Here is a 25,719-nt window from a genome sequence, read left to right as displayed (position 1 = left end):
GGATGAGAAATTCCACAGGGCGCCTCGTGGGGTCCAGACAGCAGCCCGGGGTCCGTGCGTGACAAAGCAGACAGTCCAACAACCCAACAGGTCCTTTTTTTTGCATGTGCGTGCGTCTGTGTGCTTGTATGTGCGCAAAAAATACTGTGCGTCCGTGCGCGAGGCAGCTGATGGGGGGGGGGATGGGGGAGAGGCTTGGTGGAGGAGAGGATATCAAACGGAATCCCTGATCACTCCTTGCCCCCGTTAACCAGAGACAGCTCTTTGAGAATTCCACTGGCGTCCACTCGCCTCCTCTCCCGGATCATGTCCTCCAGGCTGCGAAAGACCAGAGTGTGCACCCCGCTGCCGGTCAGGTGCACTTTGAGGAAATACTGCTGCTCCGCCGAGTGCGCCTCTCCCCCGGCTTTAAACTCCCGTTTCCCAAAGCGACACCACGCTGCGAAACTTTCCGAGTTGGTCCAGCATATCTCCTCGCTGCGCAGGCCCAGGTGTCCCGCTGCGTTCTGCATCACCAGGTCGGGGGGGAGCGGCCGGTACCGGTACCGATTGTTCACTATCCTCCCGTGGCGACCGCTGCTGATCTCAAGCAGGCTGTCCTTTCGGATCTCGCCCTTGTGCAGGTGGATGACCTGGTCGTCCTGCTCGTAGATGGCCCAGTGGGGGGCTTGCGCCGTGGCCACCAGCTCCAGCAGGTCCCCCGGTTTGCACATAGTCAGCAAAGTTTTGGCCGAGTACACATTCAAGTCCTCGTTCTCCCGCAGCTTGGAGAAGATGCATTCCTGGGAGCAGAACGCGGAGTACTCCACCTCGCTGACCGAGAACGGTCCCTCCTCGGCCGGGCTGTGGTCCTTGCTGAAGCCGCAGTCAGACGGAGTGCGGTCGTCCACCTCCTCCTCTTCGTCAGAGAAGAAGTAGGCGACGCCGACCCGAAGCTCGTCCTTCTCCAGCCCGGACGGATCCCCCGTGGGCAGCTCGCTGTAGTTGAGGTGGGTGATCCGATCCAGTTGATTTCCCATCAATGACCTGGCAAGGCAGAGGCATGGACTGCGGTGTCTGAAAGAGAGGATGAAAGATGGAGAGATAGAGAGACGTGTGTCAACAGAGTGAAATGCAACGTCGAGCAAAATATAGTCACTTTCACGGGGCGCCACACATTACGCACAAAGCCCTGGCTGCGTTTAAATCCCTATGGGCAGTTGATAAGAGAGTAGGGCTACGGAAGCACTCAGCACTTCCCAGCAGACACCAAATAGACAGGAGCTCTCTTGTTATTGAGCCGAAAGAGTACACAAACATAATCAAGGATCTTCGGTCCCTTGCGCACTTTACACCCATTAGCCAATCATTAATTCCAGAGGAATGTGAAAAGAGACGGCTGCTCCGCATGCAGGAGAAGGAAGCGAGGTAAAATGGTCTGAGGTTGCTGCGTAAAAAGAGCGTGGAGATGGAGCGGAACTGTAAATAAAGGCCAGTGTTGTGCCTTTTACGCACGGCGCAAAATGCAACGAGACTGAGAAAAAACAGGATACCTGTGCGCTCCCCGGGCAAGCGGTTAAATATCCTTATTGTCCATCAGTACAGAGGGCTGCGCGGTCCCCTGCTCTCCTCCTTCCCTCTTTCTTCTCACACTTGGGTGTCACGCTTCGCGCCGAGTACCGGCCGCTCCGGCTGTCGTGCGTGCCAGTACTTCACTTCTTTCAGCGCCAGCTCCGTTTAAGTACCAAGGAGAGCTCTGCCTCGGCCGGCGCGCTCCGCCCTCACAGGGTCTCACTGGTGCACAGTCACGGGTCCGTTACGCACCGAGCCAATGGAAGCCGCGGAGGCGCACGCCAGTCAAGCAAGCGATCCAATCGGGTGCGAGCAGGGCGGCAAGGGGCGATAGGCGGCTGTTACCGTGGCATGGTTTTTGTTGTCAGAGGGAGCTGTGGAATTCTGTACATGATCAGCGGAGTCCGTATAGGCAAGTTCAAGGCAGCAGTCACCGGCGATAAGAGGCTGCATATCTCAAGAGGAGCATATGAGAGGAGCTGGAGCTTTTACTGCGCTCTGATGTGCCATAAACATCTCTGCTATCTAGAGAAAAACAAACGCTCCAGAGCTGCGCCCTTATCGCGCTCACACTGTTGCTGTAGGACATAAACAATGTGTTTCCACCTTTCCTGAATACACGAGTAGCTTCTGTCCTTCAGCCCCAATGTTTAACTAGTAGAATGATTACCACACATCTGTCACTGTGTGTGTGTGTGTGTGTGTGTGTGTGTTTGTCTGTCTAGGTGTGTGTGTGTGTGTGTGTGTGTGTGTGTGTGTGTTTGTCTGTCTAGGTGTGTGTGTGTGTGGCTGGAGGGAGGGGCTGGAGGCAGGTGTTTGTGCGCAAGGTGGGAACAAAAGAAAGGACTACACACCGGGGGATTAATACAAACTCTATCATATTTTATTTTGCATTGGTGTCATGTGTAGGAGCAGAATATGACTAGAATGAAATGCATATCAGATTTCAGCCAGCGAGTCACTTTTGCATGCATAATGTAGTGTTACTGTGCTTGGAAGATAAATGTGCGTACACTTGTGTCATCCGCACTCTGCTGCCACCTCTCCTGTAATCACCACTGCCCAGAGCAGAGAGCCACCTTGCCTTTTCTGAATATCCAACCTTTTATGTGGAAGTGAAGGTTTTGTGCGTCGACTGCACATCAGAGATCTCTTCATCTGTTTCTCCGTTTTCTTTTTCCTCCCCCTTGCAGCATCCAAAGATCTCCAGTAAGAGTATCTCTCTCTCTTCTTGTCCTCACCCAGATGGTGTGGAGATAGCAGCTCTCCAGTTGCTGACATGGAACAGTCCCTGGTCTTTGTTTCCTCTGGTGACAGGCAGAGCCGGATGCTGGCTGTTTTCCCCTCCAGGTGAGATATGATTGTGTTGATTTAACACCCTCTCTCCTACACACACACACACACATAAGTACACACACTCATGGAGCTATGTGTACATCCTTCTGCATTGTTTACATTTTCATGAGAGAGGGAGGGAGAGAGCAGGTGTGCATGTATCCGGCTGATCGCCTTTTAATTAATAACTGGAGCTGTTTATGATGTTGTGCTTTGTGTGTGTCCATGTACTAAAAGTCACACACAGAGGGAGATATACAATATATATGAGATTGATTTTTATTTTTTCACTCCACGGGCACGAAGTCGGCCCCCGAATACAGAGCCACACACACGCACAAGGTGTCACGGGACTGTCAGCAGCGGGTTTGGCTGCAGTTTCTTTGGCCATGTGGTCCCGCCACCTATAATCTATGAGCAGAAATGAGTTTCCTTTGTAGACGCCACCCTTTGCTGGACACACACACATATATACCCACAGTACTAGCTCTCCCTCACATTCTTTCTGTGTCTCTCTCTCTGTCTCTTTTACACACACACACCTAATCATATATGCGGCTGGTGTAATAATAAGGCAGGGTGCAGACAGTACTGGAATAACTACTGAGACAGGGTGATATTTCACAACCCCAATAATTGGATATGACTCGATTCCCTAATTACTAACTAAATCATATACGCCGCAGCGCCATACCACGCGGATAAAACAGACTGGCACATACACGCTCAGCTGTCCACAAATTCATTCAACATCAGTGTGTGTGTCTGCATCACACCGAGCGCTTCTCCCGTGAACACAAATGTACCAGTACACTTCACAATCTTCTCTGTCTGTTGTGCATGATGACGTAACGTGTGTTGTACCCATACATGCACTCACTGACCATACTTTTGAGTACGAGAGTGAGAGCCTCCGTTAGACTGTATACATGCAATATGAAGGTTGTGTCTTTTATGAAGAAAAGGCTCCACACAGCAGAAGAGAGGCTTGTGTACGTCTGTTTTGTCTGAGTCCTATAGATCTTAAGTGCGTGTATGTACCTCTTTTTCGGTGTTAGAGCTGCAGCACACCGAAACATGTCAATATTTTAAAGGCCTGCCTCACCTACAACTCAGTATGTTGGTGGTTTTTCCGACTATTTAAAGAGGGACGATATAACAGCTCCCTAAATGTGTAGCCAAAGCGTCCTGATTGCCCTCTGGTGGCTTGCTGTACTATAGGTTATAAATCCTGCCTCCTCATGTTAGTGGACGGGACATGGACCAAACAAATATGTCAAAGTAGACCATCTTTTCTCGAAGATGGTTTCTGTGATTTTAGGTATCAAACTGATGTTTGTCCAAGTGCTCGTGTTTCCAGTAAGTTTGGTTTTAATTAGTTATTTGAGGCTATTCAAATGGGGTGAAATGTCATGATTGACAGCCGAGACACACTCATGATACTGTGGTTCCATTCCCTGATCGCTACTGCACAGACCCTGGGCTCCATATGATAATCCAGAAGTCTTGGATATTTTGGCCTCATTTCTCGATAGTGGGAGGAAGTGGAGATACACATCGTCCATCTCTACACAGTCTATGATTCAGTTTTTGACTTTATTACAGTATGTGGTGTTGGAAAATGAGCTGCAGTGTATAAGTAATCCAGGTGGGTTCATTACTGCCCCTTGGAAAACCCTTTTATTGTTGTCTGTATTACTTGCAGCACATTTCTCTTGTTAGTTGTGTGTGTATTTGCTGTATATCTGTTTTTTGTGATTTCTTAAGTGGCTGTGTGTTTCAGGTAGGTCAGAGAGCAGGCTCAGCTAGAGGCAGTGTCAGGCAAGAGTTGTGCATCCCGCTCAACTCTGCACAAGACTGAGTCAGGGGTCTGCTGTTTGATGTGAAATATTGGGTAAGTTTCAGTCTAAAGTGGTGGTAATGGAGCAATGAGCTCGCACACCTTCAGTTCTAACCATTAAAATCTCCCGCGGCGTATTCTTCTCTTTAGAGCCACTGCTCTCTGTCTTCTCACTCTGGCAATTTTGTGACAGTGTGAAAAAGTTGGAGAAAGATCCGCCACAAAGGTTTCTCCCAAGAGGAAAGGGAATATCATTTTTGTGGGAATAAATATATGGCGCCATCAATTAAGAAAGTGCTTGGGTAGTGAGTTTTTCTGGTTGCTGGGAGAGTTGTTGCCCAGCGCGAGAAACAGAACTGTGATCTATCAAGTCAAGAGCCAAACGGAACAGGCAGCAGCAAAAATGCTGCAGCTGCATCTACAATTACTTTGCAATTACCTTGTCTGTTTGTGTGTCATGGTACATAAAGACACTTATGTAAATTATTCACAGCAGCACTTGCATAGGTGGAATGGATGGTGTAATGTATTTTTCTCCTATGGATATGGATATATTACATTACAAATTGACAGTGTTTTTATTGCAAAGTGTTTGATCGTGTGTTAGATGTTAATATTTTTATATATTCACGCATTTGCAAAAGACGAGTTCTTATTTCATTAGTTGTTTTAGGGCATGTGTAAAACATGTTTAGAAAATCTGCTTTTGTCAGAAAATGCTGCACAAAAGCAATTATACCCTCCAGCATATCTTTTGTTTATGGCTGTAATTGAAGGTGCTTATGTGCTGCAGATGGCAGCCATCAACATCAGCATCACATCTATAATCACAGTCAAGACTTTCCCACAGGGGGTTATTTCTTCACCTGAGCATAATCTTAATCTCGGTGGGATAGAAGAGTTGTGGAGCTTGGTGTCTTTGCCAGGCTTAGTAGTATAATAAGCTATCATAGAATGTGGTCTTTTATGTTATTCTATACTATGTTAAGCGACTAAATGTTATGTTGTTTTATTCCATGCTATGTTATGCTACATTATGTTATGATGTTATGCCATACTAAGTTATGGTATGCTATGTTATTATAAGTAAAGCAATGCTTTGTTTTGCTCTTTTCTGCTCTGCTATGTTTTGTTATGCTATGCTATATTATGCAATGTTATACTATGCTATGGCACGTCATGCTATGCTGTGCTATGTTTTGTTATGCTATGCTGTGTTGTTTGTATAGTTATGCTATGATGTGCTAAGTTCTGCTCTGCTATGTTTTGCTATGCTGTTTTATTGCATGCTATGTCATGTCATGTCATGTCATGCTGTGCTGTGCTGTGCTATGCTAGGCTATGATATGCTACACTGGGCTATGCTGTGCTATGTTTAGCTATGCTACCTGTATAGTAAAGTGTGACAATGTATTTTTCAGAGTCCAATTCCATGTCATTACTTTTCTTTGTCAGCCCCCTTTTGTTTGGACTAAAATAAACACTGGTCCAAATCAGCGTAAATAACCAGATACATGGCAAAAATCCTACTGGTAATCAATTAGGCTGTCGGAGCATATTAATTATCCCATAATTGGAAGATGCTGTGTTGGAGCATCATCTGTTTCTATAAACGAGAGGAGAGAGACATCTAGAGATAGTGGACACTGCAATGCTGTAGATGACAGTTTACATTTTTTGTTTGCTCATGTTCATAAACTGATAAAGCATGCTCGCAGAAGGACAGTATAGCTTTAATATATAATATTATTCAGTAACGTAAAAGCAGTTGACTCTTTCACTGTCTTAAACACACTGGTTTACATCCAGGCAGTCACATATGGCGTCAATTCAACAGGGGAAGAAATTGGAATAGTTTGGTTATGAAATGATTCTTTTGCCAAGAGGAAGGATTGAATTGGCACAAGTGTGTTTCTGTATAACACCAGTTCCAAAAGTCTCCCTCCATGCTCCATCCGAATACAGCCCATCCTCCCATTGTGATACATAACAGCTTCCTCTGTCTCACTGTGTCTTTATCTTTGTTTGCAACAATGTCCATCTAAAATGGATGAATGTGTTTGATGTTGTTTTTGTTTTCGGCATGCTACGGGTTTGTCAGGGGAAAGAAACTGAATTGAAAGTTGAGTCATCTGCCGAGATTTTCCATTTAGCAATGATTTATTTTGGCTTTGGCATTATTTGATTTTCCAATTTGTCTATTTCTTCTTAGAAACGTTCAGCAAAATTCATTAATTCTATTTACCCCCTGCGACAGGCAGAGATTTCCCAACATAGATGTTATATTTAATTCAAATCCTCTTCTTTTGTCTCACACCACTTCAATCCTATGTGTGGATGGTTTTGTGTGTGTGTGTCATGTGTTTTGTTCCAACTCCGTCTGTTTCCCACAGAGAAGCAGGTTTGCCGTCAGGTCTTATCAGCTCTCCTCAGACTGTGAGTCATTCAGTGGGCCCTCGCCTGACACATCAGAAGCCCATCGATGTGGCTGTGAATGTTAACTTGTGCAGATTCGACTCGCCTCCATCTCCAACTTAATGCTGCTACAGTCGCTCTCGTCTGAAAAGACTTGTACCTTTCACAGTGAAAGGCCTGCACGCTGAATTCTATCTCTCTCTACTGAACTGACAGAGGGGAATTATGGTTTAGTTTGATCTGATGTAGTTAAAAAAAATAATAGTGTGAATGTTCAATGTGCTGAGTTGCCAGAAGGTCGTAGCTCACTTAAAATGTACGGTGGCATAAATCAGGTATGATCTGTTCACCAATCGTGGTTTATTATGTGCTGAAAGCAAAACCTTTTATCTTTCCTTTTCTTTGCTCTCCTTTTAAATGAATGTAATAGCCTTATCCATGGGTGGTCAAAAGAATTTATATACTTATCTCAAAACAATTTCACAGTATGAAATAAAGAAACTGAACAGGGAATGTAGCTTAATAACCCCCATTCCCTGAAATGAAGTAATTCCAAACCGGTCGTATGTAGAGCTGCAGTGACTGGACCTCCTGGGTTCTGTCTGAAATGTAAGAAAACATTAAATATCCTGTAAATGCAATAACACATGACTAAAACGCCAGCCTAAGAATAAAGCCTTTAACGACAGTATTTAATTTTGCTCACTTCAAAGAATCAGAAAAAGAGGATAGCCTTTTGAAATGTGAAATTACATTATATTTTTGCCTTTTAAAACTTTGTGTTTTTATATATTTTTTTCCAGAGGGCTTTAAACACAATTTCACCCAAACCCCTTGGCCTTCATGTGCTATGGCTCAACAGAAAAAAGGAGTTTGTGAAGGGGTCAAGGAGAACATCATCATCATCATCATTACCATCTGACGTCAGACACCTTACCAAAGAGTGGCAGCTCCAGCCATCGAATGAAAGAGGTTAGTGGGATATAGTGAGTAAAGTTTATTTGTAAAGCACCTGTCGCAGACACAATAACAAATTCTCGAAACCAAAAAAGCAAATACACTCATCAAAACAAAGAACAGAGACAAAAACAAGTACAAAATATATAGTACAATATATGTTCAATAATTTAGATTTGATCTGAGGTTTGACCAAACTGAATCGATTGGGAAGAAGCATTGATCCTCCAGAGATTATTCTTTCAACACATTTTGCTTATACAGCCGTGGACACACTGACCCAATTTGCATGATCCTGATGCAAGTGTTGTGAAAATTATTCGAGGATGACTGTAAGGAAAATACCAAACCATGTTTCAGAAACTATCACAAGAGGCGGTGTTCATGGGCTCTCCTCCTGAACATGGTAAACACGACCCCTGTTGAAGAAGCATAAAATGTAGTGCAAGGCAATTTTATTCGTGAGGCACCTTTCACACACACACACACACGGAGGTAGAGTCAAGGTAATGTACAAACAAAATGTCAAGCACAATAAAAGACTGAAAAGAGAATTAAAAATAGATGAAAAGATTAAAACAGGTAAGAGAAATAAAAAGGTTAGATTTATTAAAATTTTAAAAATAGGTTAAAAGAGAAATAAAAAGAAAACAGTTGTAGAAATATGTACGATAACAAAATAAAAAATGGAATAAAATACGAGTTTTGACCTTGTAAAATAAAGCTTGATTAAAGGCACTTCTTCAACCTTTTGCAATGGATGGAGCATTACTGAGATCATCAGGCAGTTGGTTCCAGTGCTGTGACTAAAAGTTGCTCCTCATGTTTAGATTCTACCCTGGGTACCACGAGCAGACCACTCCCCAGTGATCTCAGGGGTCTTGCTGGGTTTTATTGGACTGAAGTGTGTGTTGTGTATTTGGGAGCAGCTCCATGAGGAGATTTAAACATGAGCAGTAAAACTTAAAAATCACTCCTGTGGCTTTTCCTGATTTTATTTCATTTTTTATTTTACCTGCTGACTTCGCTGGTCTGTCCAAACAATTTTCTCTTTTTTAATTTTTTTTACCTTTAATCTCTCACTCTTTTACTCGTTCTTCATTAATTCCCCCTCTTCCCCTTTATCTCTCTCTGGTTGGTTTAGTCCATTGGTATGCAGGGTGATGTTGGCTGCTGTTTGCAAGGGAAGGATAAAGCGGTAATCAGTGCCAATGAAGCAGCTCTTGTCCCAGAGCTCAAATGTGCCAACATCAGCAACACCACCAGACCGTTTGTGTGTGTGTGTGTATGTGTGTGTGTGTGTGTGCCTCTCAGTATGAGATTGAGGGTGCGGTATCAAAGAGGTCAGACAGAGGTCATTTCCGTGGACACAAATGTTATGTTATTCCTTGTGCACAATGCCAGCTGTGCAATATGATCGCAGCCATAAAAACGTAGCGGTTAGCTTCCCTTTTTTAAGAGTCCTCTCTGAGTTTTGACCACACTGAATCAATCGGGAGAAGGAATCGATCCAGAGATTGTTATACTCACCGCACACACACATTTTGCTTGTACAACCTTGAACGCACCGACTCAAACTGCTGTAGCTGATGCAACTGTTGTGAAATATATTTGGAGGATGGCTGTTAAAAATAAAGCACAATATGCAGTTTTTATTTTTGTGTTTGCTTAACATTGCATGTAGAGGCATCGACTTAAATAAACAGCACAACACAAATTGTTGTGTAAGCTAAAAACCATGTAATAATGATAGTGAGATATTATTCTCACCGGAGATCTCAAGGACGATCAAGAATAACTAGACAAGTGTTTTAGTGCCAAAGTGCCGATGAGCACGGCATCAAACCATCAAATGTTTCAGTAAATCAGCCAACTCGGCAGTGAAAGACCTTGTAGCTTTCCCCCGCATGTCCACGTGTTTTCAATCAAACTTCACCCAGATAAATAAAGGTTAAAACCATTAACACTTGGAGATCAGTGGCGTTAACTCTGATGATCCTCCTACGCTGTTCAAACAAAAGCCCGTTCACCATCCAGCCCATTAGCACACATTAGCTGTTTGTGTTTCCCCTTTCCCTTATCTCTGTCAGCTAAGTTGTTTGATTGGAGCCGCTGACTGAACATCTGGCCGAGTGAGAAGTGTTGACTGAGATAAACTGGTCCAGACGATGGATGATTCATGGTGAAGCTCATGTTCAATGTATTGTTTCTCCGTGTCTCTTCGAGTTTTCGCGCAGTGTTCGTTATGGCTGAGGGGTCACGTGAAGATCTGCGGCATTAAAAACACAGAAAAATATTACGTCAAAATACAATTGTTAATTATAGTGAAGAATCAAAGTGGACAAAACCTTTCACTTTTGATCTATTGTAATTTGATTCAGATTTTTTAAGAATTTTGTAGAGTCAATTTAAGTAATATTTTCATTGCATGATGATAACACAGAAGTAGAATGGCTCAATTAGCAGACAGGGCCTGATAGCTTTTATATCATCAGTCAGTTTACATTTGTCTCACCCTCTGTTAGAAATATAAAAGTTGCACAGCACAGTCGGATGTAAGATACAATATGTAACTCTGCCAGGAAGGGTCTCTCTATCAAAACAATAACAGAAGACTTAGTTTGAAAAAGCAGCGTGGGATCATGGGAGTTATACACATCACCAGCAAGTTTTATTCACGTTGTCCCTGGAAGTTATAGCAGAGACGGACAAAGCCACGGGTAAAGCAGATATGACTATCGACTATACCTTGAATAAAAGTTTAAACTAACAATTTAGTAGCACTTAAATGGCACTTACTTACAGCACATTGTAGTTTGGCTTTCTTGAAGAAATTATACTTTCTTGATTCTTGTTGTTCTGGGTTTGTACCCTCATGGTTGAATGCACTTATTGTAAGTTGCTTTGGATAAAAGCGTCAGCTAAATGAAATGAAAGGCGACCAAAATGAATCAAATTTGGGATTTCTATTGTTGGAAACATTTTGTACAATGTAAGTACACAACTCAATGAAATGTATAACATAGATGTTTAAATGATGAACTGTGTCATACTATATCTTTAATAATTAACAGGTGGACGTGTAGTAACTCTTCACATAGTTTGGCTGTAATAAATAAGTACACATGCATCAGTAAGGACATTAGGATTCATAAGAAAAAAACAAATTTATACTTTAAAAAAACTTCAATCATGTATTCAAATGAGTTAAATGGCTGCGAAGGGTCAAAGGTTTGAGTCAGCAAGTCTTTCCCCAAGAAACAGAGGAATTAACATTCATGAATTTAAATTACAAATTGGGCTTTTATTGTCAAAAGATGGATGGTACTGGGTGCTTTCATTTTTGTGATGGCCCGTGGCCAGGATGTTAGCGGAGTGGTGTTTTTAACTGGATTCTTGAACGAGCTGCGTTCTCACCTCCATGTGGTTGTGTTTTTATTGGCTTGCTGTGAATTTTACTGTTAGGATGGGCACAGTGGGAGTTCGTCTGTTATCAGGCGCCCCAGTGCAATTCCGGTGTCAAGCGTTTGTGCACTTCACGATTCCCACCTGCTAAGTCCATGCCCAAGGTGCACCGCACACCGCTTATGTTTTACAGAATGAGGCAGCAGTTTATAATGTTGCTATGGATTTGTTGTTTTAAATGCACATGAACAGCCTTTATTAAAAAACAAACAAAATAATAAATTTGTTTCATTTATAGTGTACATATGTGCGTAAATAGTTTTTTATATTTTATGGTATCTTCATGAGGTTGTGATGTGAATAATTGATTTGATCTCATCATAAACTTTACCTCTGTGTTGTTTTCTCTAAATGGTTTACAACAATGCCACTGAGCCACCGCACCAGTGTTGGCAAAAGCATTATCTTCTCCCCAGTTAATTTAATTTAAGGTACTGTGCATTTACGTCTGCACAACGACATGAAGTTCCCCTCGAGAGAGAGGCTTTTTTTACACTTGCGCTTAAGTGTTCTTCATCAGGAAATGCAGCATGATTAGCTTATGCAGCATAAATGCAAAGTATATGTCGAGAAAATGAGATTGGTCATGGTGACCGATGGCAGCTGCTGTCTGAACCTGCTTTCAGACATGCACTGAACTCCGGATTTTCTCCTGAAATCATCTAGAGTGATCGTTTGTGACAAAGCTAACGTCCGAGTGAGTGAGAATTGGTTCCACAGGGAATGTCAGGGTCATGGAAAACTACAGGGAATGTCGGGGTGAGCCCATGTGAGAACACAGAAGGATTATGTCTGGGGAATTCGTTGGGAGCAAGTGGGCATGTTGATGTTTTTCTAACATGCAACACACTCTGAAATACTGAAATAAAAAGAATACAAATATCTCGGGATGAAAAAGAGGTTTGATTTCCACAGGAATTTCTTCTACTTTCTCTAGCATGCTCTAACCAGGCACCACTCCTCACCTGAGCGCCCCAGCTATTTTCCCGCTACCGTGAACTTCTGAAAACGGCTTGACTCCCGAAACCATTTTTGCCCACATTCCAACATCTTAAAAGCTGTGCAGCAGTTGTAAAACTCTGGACTGAAACTACCAAGTCGATTTTTTTGCAGCAACACCGAGCCTGTACTATTTTTTTTCTGCTGTGCTGCCATATTTAACCACCTGAGTTGCTTCCACCAAGCAACAACAGGACTCGCGTTGAGGGTCTGTCTTCAAAAGGTGCGTTTCTTTTTCAGTGTGCCCATGTACCATGTAGTCGAGCATGTTTTCCTCCCTCCGACTGGGACTGCATTGGGTGTGTGTGAGAGTGAGATTTAGCATGTGACTCCCTCCTGTGTGGCCCCGGACCCCTGTCTAACACGCCAACCTAATCTGCTATCAAACAGCCCTGCAGACCTTTGCCTCGTACAATGGCTGCCTCGCCCTGATTAGTATGTGTGTGAGAACCGAGAAGTGGGAGACAATAAGGCGTGATGTAGGGGGTTCAAATCGGGGGCAAGGTGGAACATTCTTGTTATGGATTGTAGGGCCTAGAGACCGTACGCACACATGTTCAAACTCATGCATGCCTGCACACACAAGTACACACAGATAAATTTAGAGTGGAGCTGCATTGGGGGCGTTTAGTTCATTTCACTGTTGTAAAGTTGTGGTGGTTAAGATACGATCCCTTCCCTAGAGCCCCCCGGTGGCTCAGTAATACGTCAGGAGCATAGTTGCTATTATCACAGCTATGGAAGCAGTTAATTTAGGAGCTGAACCTGTGATGGCTCGTGCCTCTCGGCCTTCGTCACGTCTCGAACGCACTCTCGGTCTCCTCGCGTTCACAGTCTGCATCCAAGCACCGTTTCACTGGGGATTTGCATTTTCACCGTTCACTCCATATTGAATTTGGGCACAGTGAAGCTGTAGCATGAGCTTTTATAACATTTATTTTGGTTTGTAGCTCAAAGCTGTCGACTTAAGATCTTGGATCCAAGCTGAGAAATAAAAGGGAGTATTGCTTAGCAAGAGCATTAGAGTAGCATTAGCTTGACATCGGCTGCTGAATTTATTCTTCGTTTCCAATGGTTCGTTCAGTGGCTGTTTTGCTGCCAACTGACGATTAATGTCCGGTTATTTGCATAAAGGTGTCGAGCACAGACATTGAAACTTTCTCTGTATCACCTCATCATCACGGCCAGGAAGTGTCATTGAAGTTCATCTCTTACTACATCTTGGCATTTTGTTGATTTGACTAAAATGAGTATTTATGTATATCGCTACATATATTTAATCACTTTATTGAAATCTGTTTATTTAATCTCATTTACTTTTATCTTGTGTGACTTTTATTGCATCCTCTCTCTTGCTCTGTTTTTACTTTTTCATCTTTTCTTGTGTGTCGTTTGTCATGCTTGTAAAGCACTTTGACTTAACATTCTATATAAAAGTCTGACATGACTATTGCTACTTAGATTATTCGTTATAACTCTCAAAGAACCGAGCCCTTAATACTTGCGCTAAATGTTGAAGTTCCTGGCGTATGTTGGTTTCTGACTTCTGTCCTGTGATCCTGTGAATCCTGTGATACTAAAGGCGATCCCGACTGCTGCCAATTAACCATTTAAAAGAAAAATTGAGGCATGCCCATGTCTCTTATCCTCCAACGGAAACTAGAGTGTAAGTAAACAACACTCTGTGATTGTGTGCTGTCCAGCAGCACAGTGGACCCTTCCTCTGATGTTGAGACTGGGGCTGTCCCTGCACCGGCTCTCTGCTGCTCTCTGATGCTGCTTACGGGGGTTTTGGATCGCCACTGGTGTCTGTGGGGAGGCTGGTGTTTGGCTCGGAGTCACAAACTCAATCCTCTTTGCTTTGTCTTTGCTTCCTTTCTTCTCCCTCTCAACCGCAGAATCACAAAATAAACAAGCAGCAGCACAAACCACAACTGTCCCCGAAGGGAGCTCTCTCCTCAGTTAACCTCCCGAGATGCTATAATCCCTCACACGCTCATAAACCCTCACAACAGCACAAACTCCCATGTTTATATCCCAATGATCTGCCATTCAGCAATATGAAATATCACTCCTTAAACAGCCGGGTCTTCTCTGTTAAAAGTTTCTTTGTATAGGCGATAATCACATTATATAACCATGATTATTTTTGTATGGTCGATTATCTGTTTCTCTATTATGTTATTGTTTACTTTGTCTTATCTCGAGTTTATATTCTCCTTAGAGAGAAGATAAGCACACAAATGGGCGGGAAAATTAAGTCTCTCACATAAAGGTTGGTTTGATTAAATGATTGAATAAAAATACAAAATATAAACTTGGGCTTTGAGATGACGTTTAGCATGCAATGCATTTTCGGGTACAAGCAGCAACCAATGCAATTAATGCGGCGTCTCATTTGTGTTTCTCTGTTTTTGTTAATTAGAAAGTCAAAGAAGGAACTGGACAGGGAGTCGCATAAAACAGGACTCACTCTGCACAGCCACAGAAGGAATGAGAAAAGTGTTTTGTAATTGTTTTTGTTCAAATGTCACTGCCTGAATTGAACGTCTGCTCTTCACGATTAACATATTCTACAACGTATTGTGATGGAGATTCCATCCTGTGTCTTACAGAGATATATTGAAGGAACCACATTGTCGGATAAGATTGTAGGAAGAGAAGAATGAGGACATGTCCCTTTGAAACAAAAACTGTACTAAAGTTTCAGGAGGAGGTCTGGTGCATATCCCAGCTCCTTAAAGCAACACTATGCAACCTTTTCACCTTAAAGCAGCTTTAAAATTAGTTTGAAGCTTCACCAACTTGGAATAGTACGGTGCCAATGTCATTCCCACTCCTCATCCTGTGAACGTCTGTTCTTGCTCAATGTAACTTTGGGAACGGAGAGTTGCAGCTTATATGACCAGACTCAGGTCCAGCAAGTTTAACAATAATGTCGAACTGAGTTGTTACATTGGCAACTCTTCTGGTTCAGGAATGGGATATGTGAGGCTTGTTTTTTCTCCACACGCAAACAAGCATATGTGGCTGCAGGGGGCGCTGTCAATCACATTGTTTTTTTAACGTCTGGTACAAAATAGTTACAATAAAATGATAATCGCTAATTAGCCCCATCTAGAATTGCAGTAGCTCTTCGAGTAAGTTATTAGAATGTTGCCAGAGATTTTACAAACAAATATTTATGGTAAATTAACTAGAGCGATGCTTGCGAGTCAGTTCAAACAGCCAACTTGATCTGCGCTGCTTTAACAACCCACAATCCTCTGTAATACACACCCTCTCAATTTTGCGCTCTATTTAAGCTGTAAAGATTTCCCATCTTTCCCTTTGCTTGTCAACGCCTCTGCTGCTGCCGTGCGTCAGTATCGCTGCCTGTCGACTGAGCCCCTCCGCCACCACAGCATCCAGGGGGGGTTAAAGATTTTTGCTCATCACTCCCCATTACTGTAATCTTATCCGGGGAAGTGATGAAGTCGAAGCCTAACTAAACTCTATTTATATCCTACTTTTCCAGTCCTATCGACCACTCAACACGCTTTACAGTAGAAGTCACATTCACCCATACACATACTCACTCATACAGTGCTTCTATCTGCCTTTTTTGTCTTGCCCAAGGACACTTCGGGATTCAGACTAGTGGAGCCGGATATCGAACCACCGACCTTCTGGTAAGTGGAGATTTTTCCCCCCACGATGTTTCTCTTCAGAACAGCTAAAGACAGTTTTGTATTAAGATTAATGACAAGTCATTGTCATGAAGAACACAAAAATGTACCTTCTCGAAAATTGAGTTAATTTTTTTTTCGTCAGAAAGTCCATTCGCTTAGCTTACAGGTAAATGTGAATGAAATCATTCACTTTTTTTTTTTTTTTTTTTTTTTGAGTAAATGTTGTTGTGTAGTACATCCACTGACCTTTGACTCAGGACATTCCAGTTATTATTCAGAGTGACAGTGTCCTGTGCTAAACCTCAGAGCGAGCGGAGGAGGTTGTGAGATGTAGGGCAGAGAACTCTCCTCCCACAGAGCCGCCAGGTAAAAATGGCTGCCCTGTCAGTTGGAGGTCAGACACGGCCTGAATGAATGGATGTTTAATTCCAGACACAGTTAGTGGGGTAAGAGTGCAGCTAGCCGCTCTCCCCAGGGCTTCATGTTGCCTGTTTAAAATTGCCGAAAGCTAAATGCGCACACACACATGAACACATGTACATGCTCTGGTGCACTAACATGCACACACAGCGGCATTGCTCCGAGCCTCCTCTGATTTCCCAAGTCGTCCTCCCCTGGTCTAACAGGTATCGCTGCGTGTGAGCATGTGCGACCCTAATGTCGTCCTGCAGATGAAGTCTCGAGTGTTTCCTCTTCGAGACCTCTTGTCCTCGTCCAATCCCGGCCTCTGATCTTGAAAAACAAATGTTTTCCTCTCCTCCTTCACCCGACCCTCTCTTGTTCTCCTCCTCGTCCCACTTTTGCATACACTTCACCTTTTCTCTTGACTTACTCCCTTTCTATCCTTTCCCTCTTTGTAGCTCGCTTTTTTTTTTTTCATTCGGCACATTACTTCAAGCCTCTCATTCTATTTCCTCTCCTCTATTTCTCTCTCCGTCCGCCTGCTTCTCGCCCGCGAACGCCTTCTCTCCCCTTGCTGACAATTTGAGTCAATAATCTCAGGATATACCATGTGCCTTGAATCTAAAATGGCCTTCAATTTTCTGCAGCTTGAGGTGCTTCAGTCCGCCTTTCGCAGTATTTCCCCTCCTCCTCCAGCTTCCTACGTCCATTTCCTATTCCCCCTCTTTCATTTCTTCTCTCTCTGAATATGCTTTAAAAAAAAAAAATAACTCCGGCAATGTCATACAGTATCCTTCAATTTCTCAATACTTTTCTGTTTCCTCCCCCCCCCCCCCCCCCCCCCCCCCCCCCCCCCCCCCCCCCCCCCCCCCCCCCCCCCCCCCCCCCCCCCCCCCCCCCCCCCCCGTCCTCTCGCTGTGTTAAGGAGCCTTTGTTAAATGTGTGAAAGGAGCAGAGGGAGAACTTGGCAGAATAAGAATTCAATCAGTGAATGCCACCAAAAAAAATGAAAAATAAGCACAAAAGGTGAATGTCGGCTCAGCCAGACAATAAATCCACGAGTGTTCTGAATGACAGTGGCATCTTTTTCAAAATACCTCCATAGTTTGCGGTGATTGTGTTATTCACATTCACTGTGAAAACATGAGCCGGCCTGTTACACAAACAGCATTTTAAATTACTCTTTGTGTGCAAGTTAACTCCGTCTGTTCAGCTCCAGATTAACCAGGGTAAAATCTTAAAGCTGTATACGAATGATTAACATAATTGTTACAGCTTTCCTCACTTATGAAATCCACACCTTGTCAATATAAGCTGGGATGTTTCAAAGAAAGAAACGATTTGAAGGAGAAACAATACCTTACTGTATATTCTTATGCTATTCGTATTGAACTGCTCTAAGTATATATAGTGCTTTTAATTGGGTTTCTTGTTGCCTGACTAAGCGGCAAAGAAAACATGGGGTTATTTTTCTGTTTGGTTTAAACACATTAAGCATTAATGTAAGAACGACCAGCCACTCGTAGCAGCTACAAGGCCACAACTTCTAACCACAACATATCAAAACTGATTTTTTTTCCCCCCCTCTCCTCTCTGGTCTTATGCAAACGTTCTGTGTGCAGGTGATCCTGAGGCAAAGACTAAAGAAAAGGGCTTTGACAGATCGGTAGGAGTTTGGCTGAAGTAACTCTACCACAATGTAAGGCGGCGTTCTGGCGAGGAGGTGCGGAGCGGCCCTTGAATACTGTAGGTGAGTGAATGAATGTCATTGAGTGAGGAGGTGCTTGGAGGAGCAGGAACCAGAGGTCAAGGCCAGTCAGAATCACACACTAGCTTAAGTGAAGGCTGAACCATAATGAGAACATCTGGTCCACGGAGAATTTCCATGATCTGCGTCGCCAGCTCGTCCCTCCCTTAATGCTATTGCCTAGCAACAGCTCTGTAGTTATTCAAGGTTCAATGCCCGTTAGTTTTTTTCATAAACATGTGTACTGTTAGCTGTTTGGTCTGATTCTTCCATTTAAAAGTGTAAACCTCGCATCGGATGTCTTGTCCTTTGATGGTGCTATTATCTCTCTGAACAATGGTTCATGACCAAAGTGCAATGAATCCTGGGATAGGTTGGCTCGAGAGGGGTCCTTGGACGGGCGCGTTAGTTGGCCGCATTTGGAGGAGCCATCGAAATGGGACAGCCTAGTCATGCCACTGTGACGCAATCAGTCTTCAAATGCATTCTCAGAAGGATGTGGCTCCTGAATTGAGACACAGTTGGCGGAAGAACAAAACAGGGGTGGGAAAAAAACACATAAACGTCCAGGAAATGAAGCAGAAGGTGCCCAAATACCATAATCCTTACAAAAGCAGTCAACTGTTCTCTTGTTTACTTTTGATTGTTCCTTCAAGTTGCCTTTTCTTTCTTTTTGTTTTTGTGTAGCCAGGATGTTGAAAATGAAATTTCATGAAATAACAAATGCGTTCTCTGATTTGTCTTCAAACAGAATGTGCAGTGTTTTTTGTCGGACGCCTCTTCAGCGTTGGCCTTTTTCTTTAATGTTGTTGTTCTGTATCTCTGAGGACCCGGGTGAATGATTAACAAACATAATCACGGGGGCCTCGTGAAAAATTCAGACTTGTGTTGTTTTTTTCCCTCTGTAGCTGCAACAGCATTCTCTCATACTGTGGTCTATGCCTGTAGGCTCCACTTCACACACAAGCTGTCATGTGCAATGAATGCTTGTGATGAATGCACAGTTTTCTATTCACCTTTCAGCGCGGCTGGTTTGCAGAAACTCTTTATGCACGTCCAAGATGGAGCCTTGACAGGGTTCCTCGGCACATACCTCATGAATATGTTTACAGTGGAGCGTATATGTGTAAGGGATTGTGCGAGCCAGGTTGCATCCGGCGCCTTTAATATCTCGCTTTGTGGCTGTTTGTTTAGTTTTTTGCTTTACCTGTGCGAGATTAGACGCGTCTGTTCCAAGCTCTGTGCAGGGACTCGTTTTGCTTCCCGATGTCTCCCTCCCCCCTTCTCCTTCACCTCTTTCCACATCGCCCTCCATCCCTCCTTCCCCTCTCTTTCAGCGTTTCCTATTTTCCTCGCGCTGTGATATTTCCTCGCCGTGTTTTGCCTGTCATGCGTTTTGCTGTTGTGCCGTCAGTTCAGCCAGTCTGTGGCCTATGCTACTGTATGCATATGCAATTTCATTACTGATGCTCCCCGCTGACAGCAAGTTCAGCTCGGTATGGCCCTCTGCTTCTATCTAATATCCCAGGAGATGTTGTGTGTTGTGTGTGTGGTGTGTGTGTGTGTGTGTGTGTGTGTGTGTGTGTGTGTGTGTGTGTGTGTGTGTGTGGAGCAGATGGCTTCTCGAGCATATTTCTGTGTTTGTAGGTGGACAGTTAATTGTTATTGTCGTATTTATGGAATGCAATAATTATATATTGAACACATCAAAAACATGTCAGACCCTTAGAACGATTTTTCTATATATACAGTCAAGAGTCTCCTGAGTGGATCTGAATAATCAATGCAAACAAATACAAACCTTTGTATGTACAATCTTAAGGCCTGAAAGCCACCAAATATTGTCTGATCATATAAAATAAGAGTGTATATATACATTTTTTGAGATCATATGTGCTCAGGGCACCATGGCTCCTGAGCTGTGTTCATCCATTTGAGCAGAAAGTGACAGACAGGCCGCGAGAGGCTGAAGTGGAACAGACACACGGACAGAATGGCTTTCAGTGAGGGACAGTCCTAATCTCTCTGTACGCAGACAGGTCGCCGTTGGAGAGACAGCCGAGGCAAAAGGCGAAATTAAACTTGAAACTTACACTTGTTTGGCGCCGGGCGAGCATTTGCATTTAAATGTGTGTGACCTTCCCAGCAGCGAGGCCCTGGTTCCCGAGATGAGGTTGTCAGTAATTACGCCCAATTACAAGTATCTGTTTCGTCTTTTCTTTTAATTCGCCGGTCGCTCATGCATGAGATAGAAGACTTGTGTCGAGAGTCTGTCATTTAAAATGAGCAAATTAAAGACGGGCCTGTAGATCGGAACATCTCCCCTCATTTTCCCTACATGCAACACAATCGCAGCAGTATTGGTTTCATACAGCCCCCGTTGTTTCGTCCTAGGAAGACCTTGAGTCGGTGATTGGTTTTCCTGGTTTGTAATTCTACAGGCTAGGCCCAGAGTTGAATAATTCAATTCAGACTCGTATATCCTCTCCTTTTTTTGCCCTGCCTTCTCACAAGTCCCCTGTACACCCCAAACCTCCACTTGATCTCATCTATCCATGAAAGGGCCAATCTCTCCGTCTCAAGTGTTCAAACTGTTCATTTAGTTCCGAGCAAAGACGCAACATGCAAATGCCGACCTGTCATGCAGGATGTACACTCACAATATTTCCAAAATCGGAGGATGCTTCTTTTTTTAAAACAGCAGACTGATGTTTGCAGGTAAAGTTAATGCATGATGTACGTGGAACAGTGTTGGACTTTTATTCTTGTAAATGTTGGCATCTTCTTCTCCACTGGATGAACACATTTACTTTTATATTTGCTCATTTGGCAAATGCTTTTCTGTCCAAAGCAACTTACCACTGAGGGACAGTGCTAAAGCTCATGATATCTTCACATGAGCACAGAGCAGCCGTTAACACACTGCCCACTTGTGCGTGTTGGTGATGAAAACAAATGGACCCTACCCAGCACATTACAGACGGGTACTGATGCTGTGGGGTTGACAGAGGACACAGGTAAACACACAGGATGGACATTGACTGTTTGAAATGGGCGACGTCTCAAAATCTATAGACTTATAATAATAATAATAATAATACATTATAATGTATGCAGGATGTCATTATTCTATCATATGATCGTGAATTATGTTTTGATCTATATAAGATTTACATCATGTCTCCAGTCCCATAGGATTCAGATACCTGGAAACACAATGTTTACATTTTCTGCCTTCTTTGTGACTTCTTCACTTATCCTGTCATCGCATATGATGGGGAATCATTTTTGAACAATATAAGTTTTAGATTGTCGCTCTATTATTTAAGGAGATATATGTTAGAACATGTGTTTCCAGACCATAGTCCTGTTGACCTTGGACCAATCAGCTACAACAGATAATCCTCATTCTAATAAAATGTCATTCTAATATACTGAAGTTAAATGGTAAACTTGGACAGTATAACTGCTATGGCAGTAGTATTGTATGCATGTTATTTTGCTGGAGTTAGCATCAGCTTTTAGCTCCAATCTGCACCGCAGCCTCACGGAGCAAAGATCGTGCGACTGTGAACTGGCTGTAATCTTCACTTTGTTTTGAACCACGTGTGTTTGGGCTTGTAAGAGTGTTGTATCAGCAACACCACAGTTTCAGTACCAAACAATCCGAGGGTCCGAATGTCCCACAGCAACATATTGGCTGCTGTCCTTCTCTTCTACATCGCCCTCTTCATTAAGTCCAGCCTTCCCTCTTGCTGCCTCAGCTGTCACAGCAGCCTGGAAATAATTGAAATAAATGAATTATCTAATCTAACTGGTGGAGTGTTCGGCTTCCCCACTCGTGTTTTCTTAAGTTGCCAGCTCCTCCTTATTGCTTCGAATTATGAGTTACACTTACATTTCTTTTAGACTTAAAGAATTACAATGAATGTTTTCCACTGTCGCATGCAGTCAGTTGGGACTGGCAGCTGTAGACTGCTGTCTTCTCTCTGCAGGGAAAAGCCAATAACAATGTTCCTTTATCCCGCCCATGATCATATTTTGATTACTCAGACTCGGAGAGAGAGAGATATCTGATTTCTTTATAAATGAACAACTGCGGTTGGGTTATCAGATGACAAATTGAAATGAGTTCTCAATCGGATTAATTTATTAATATATGAATTATATAATCAAACACATGGAAATTATATGTCAGCGATAAACTGTAAGTAGCTTGTCGTGCTTGATCCAACTTAAGGATTAACCATAGACCTTTGGATGGGTGCATCATCTGTACGCTTTGAACTCCCTGATATTAGCGAGTGCATCAATAAGGTTCAAAATGTGTATCTGCAAAAACGTCAGAATCATATAATCACAAAGTTAAATCAAGTACAAAAACCTTTTTATTTTCCATCAACACTGAGGGATGGTGGACATCATTACGAGCCACAAACCTTGGCGACAACAACAAGCCCAGTGGTGTTCATCAATTTTTCTTGTCCCCTGGAAACACTTTCGTTGTGTTATAGGGTTTGGTGGTGCTGGGATTTTTTTTGTCATGTTGTCAAAATTTATTTTGTGTTGCGAGTATTTGCAACACATTTTGTATTTGCAGCATGTGTCAAATTGATGTTTTCTTGAGTTGCATGTGTTTTCTTGAGTTGCAGTGCGTTACAGCCCAAGTTTAAAAGTTTCACAGCGTTCTCCATAGAACACGTGGACAAAAATTGTCTACGTTTTTAATTCTGAAAAAGATCATTTCTCAACGTGTAATTAACCCCAATCAGACGGTGTTCAATTCATTTTGACCTGTTGACCCAGTGCTGTTTCATATGATTTGTCAGATCTCAGGTAGTCCAAGTATTTCAGTGTCGCACTTCCGTACCCATTCATTAGATACTGTTCCCCCGCTGGCCCCGTGTCAGCCTGGTTAATTTTGGTCGTGAATTAATATCATTTTTCATTACTCATACATCATTTAATGATACAGGCAGTTTTGGCCTTGTATTCAAAGTGGTTTTCAATTGCCTTGCCACAGCTAATGTCTCAGCTCATTTCATCATCCAGCTCTCTCGATGCTTTGTTGTCATTACCACTCCATCAGCTAATGACACTTCTGACCGGGCTGTTGTACTCGGTTCCCATTCGAAACCTGTTGAAGAAATTTCACGCTGTGGCGACTAGAGCTTTCACGGACAATGTGTCTATCACCTTAAACTTTCCAAATATTTATTACATCCCGAGTTTGTCTTGTTTCATAAATGCGGGCCCTCGATGCTTCTCACACCCCACACACCCATTTTATTTGGGTTGGAGGGGTTTCAATCAAAACCCAATTATGGTCACACTCACACACACACACACACACAACAGAATGAGATTCCTCTGGCCTACAGTTATTGGATTCTATGCCCTCAACTGCACAGAGTATCATCAGCTGTATAAATGTTTTTCATTATATCAAATAATTGACTGTTGAGCTGCCTGTACATCGCCCTTCACCTGAGGATCGTCACTTCATTTTGTGGTGTTTTTTTTCTTTCTTCCTGTGGGCGTTTTTGTGTACATGCACGTGTTGGCAAATGTGTGTGTGCGTGTGCTCACAAACACAAAAGCGGCAGAGATAGACGATCTTCCCATTTCTTCATGTACACAGAATCTTGGTTAATTCATGAAGGCTTTCTGAAAACACAGGGATCCACTGCTGATATCGCTTAGATTTTGCACACACATTCTCACACACACACACAGTCACACATACACAGATCCTTTTAGATAACTATGAGAAGAGCTTTCATTCTCGTCGGACACAAACAGGAATTCCTGCTTCTCACACCAGCGTTGAATGTGCAGAACACGCTGTGCTTTGCGCGGCAGTGGACGCTGCAGCTTGTACAAGTGATAATGAGCGAGTGCAGCAAAAGGCCCATTCATGAGTTACTCACACACCAAGGAACACAAACAGCAGAGCACAGAGGTACGGAGAATGAGTTGGTGCTGTTTGTGCCAGTGACACACACGCTTCATCATTTGAGAAATTTTTTTTTTCCTTTTCGTGTAACAGCTGAAGTGCACTTGCGTTTGTCCTTCCTCGCGTTCGACAAAAATAGCTGATGGCTCAGAAGTGGACCGGGAGGCGAGAGAAGCAAAAGGACAGTGGGAGCAAAACAGACGGATGATAGAAAACAGGACATTGAAATAACCATGAATGGTATTACAGTTTAGCAGTGTCGGCACAACGGCGAGGCAGAACAGACATGCTTTTTGATATATTTCCCCTGCTGGACAAAGAAAATCCTCCCTGTGATAAAAAAAAAAAGATAAAACAGAAGCAAGAGATCAATAATCTGCGCATGTGATGGGCGGCGTGGAAAAGAAACCTGGGGAGGCCCCGTGAAAACATCTCCTCTGAAAAAAACAAACAAGACGAGAGCGAAATTCAAGATGACAAGCAAAGACAAAACCGCACTGGATAAGAGAATCTAATTGACAGCATGAAACAACATGGTGGAAAATAACAAGATCTACGGAATGGGCGTCCTGGAAATAAACAATTTAAAGTGGCCACAATACAGCAGAGAACAGTGTCACTCCTGATTGAGGAATAGATGGTGCATGTGCAGGAGAGAATGTTTTCAATGTACATCATGATAAATAACAAACCCTTTATTGTCAAACTGAATTAATGTCAAAACATCCTGGAGAAATATGGGTTACAAAAAAATGACTTAAAATGTGCTGCATATTAATTTTGTTCAACTTAAAGGTAATAAATGAACACAATCACGTACTTAAATTTAAAAGAAAACTCATTTGTGTGTTACGAAAATTGAAGTTGTTTAATTTTCTTACATTACATTTTTCTGTCAACACGTCATAAAACAAGGAACTGCATTTTGCTTCTGTCTCATTCAGGGCCCGCATCCTTCAGAGGCTGCATTTGAAGGACGGTGCGATCGCAGCGGCGCGGCTAGCCTGTCCAATTTCGACCGGCTCCTCCAGATGTGGCCGACAACTGTGTCCTTTCATCCTCGAGAAAAATGAAAGCTCCAATGTGTGGATGCAGCTCGGGGCCGACCTATCCCAGGATTCATTGCACTTCAGTGACTTATCAAAGAGGTAATGGTGCCAGCAAGCGACGAGATGTCCGATGCGTGTTCACTCACCCGAACAGCGGTACACATGTTAACACGCGCATGCGAGGCGACAGCAATAATGGGGGATAAGCTCTATAGACCAGACAGTCTCATTTTGGTTGAGCCGTCCCGGTCTACGCGGCCCACACAGACCACCTCCTTCGTGGGTCGCGTAGATCACGTCCTCTGAAGAAGGCGACTCCTGAAACAGTGTTT

The 25,719-nt window shown here is 43.1% G+C and overlaps 1 protein-coding gene and 1 long non-coding RNA gene across 3 annotated transcripts; one reads left to right on the top strand and one right to left on the bottom strand.

Moving 5' to 3' along the window:
* Window positions 1–25,471, top strand: LOC117758488. Of its 2 annotated transcripts, none has more exons than XR_004613298.1 (3): window positions 1–90; window positions 2,797–2,901; window positions 25,283–25,471. It is a non-coding gene; the product is annotated as an uncharacterized LOC117758488 (long non-coding RNA). The 2 variants fall into 2 exon arrangements; XR_004613296.1 differs by lacking the exon at window positions 25,283–25,471 and adding an exon at window positions 18,258–18,374.
* Window positions 64–1,681, bottom strand: lratd1 (LRAT domain containing 1). The gene is made up of 2 exons (XM_034580203.1): window positions 1,533–1,681; window positions 64–1,056 (listed from the first exon to the last, which is right to left on the bottom strand). Exon 2 carries the CDS (start codon window positions 1,017–1,019, stop codon window positions 231–233), a length of 789 nt encoding a protein of 262 aa, XP_034436094.1. The 5' UTR covers window positions 1,020–1,056; window positions 1,533–1,681; the 3' UTR covers window positions 64–230.
* Window positions 25,472–25,719: the final 248 nt, after the last annotated feature.

This window comes from Hippoglossus hippoglossus, chromosome 24, assembly GCF_009819705.1.
Source record: "Hippoglossus hippoglossus isolate fHipHip1 chromosome 24, fHipHip1.pri, whole genome shotgun sequence".
Lineage (NCBI taxonomy): Eukaryota > Metazoa > Chordata > Actinopteri > Pleuronectiformes > Pleuronectidae > Hippoglossus > Hippoglossus hippoglossus.
This window is presented reverse-complemented; position numbering and strand designations above follow the sequence as displayed.

Bases quoted from the DNA above. Each gene is read 5' to 3' on its own strand.
- lratd1 (XM_034580203.1), bottom strand. From the start codon at position 1,019: ATGGGAAATCAACTGGATCGGATCACCCACCTCAACTACAGCGAGCTG.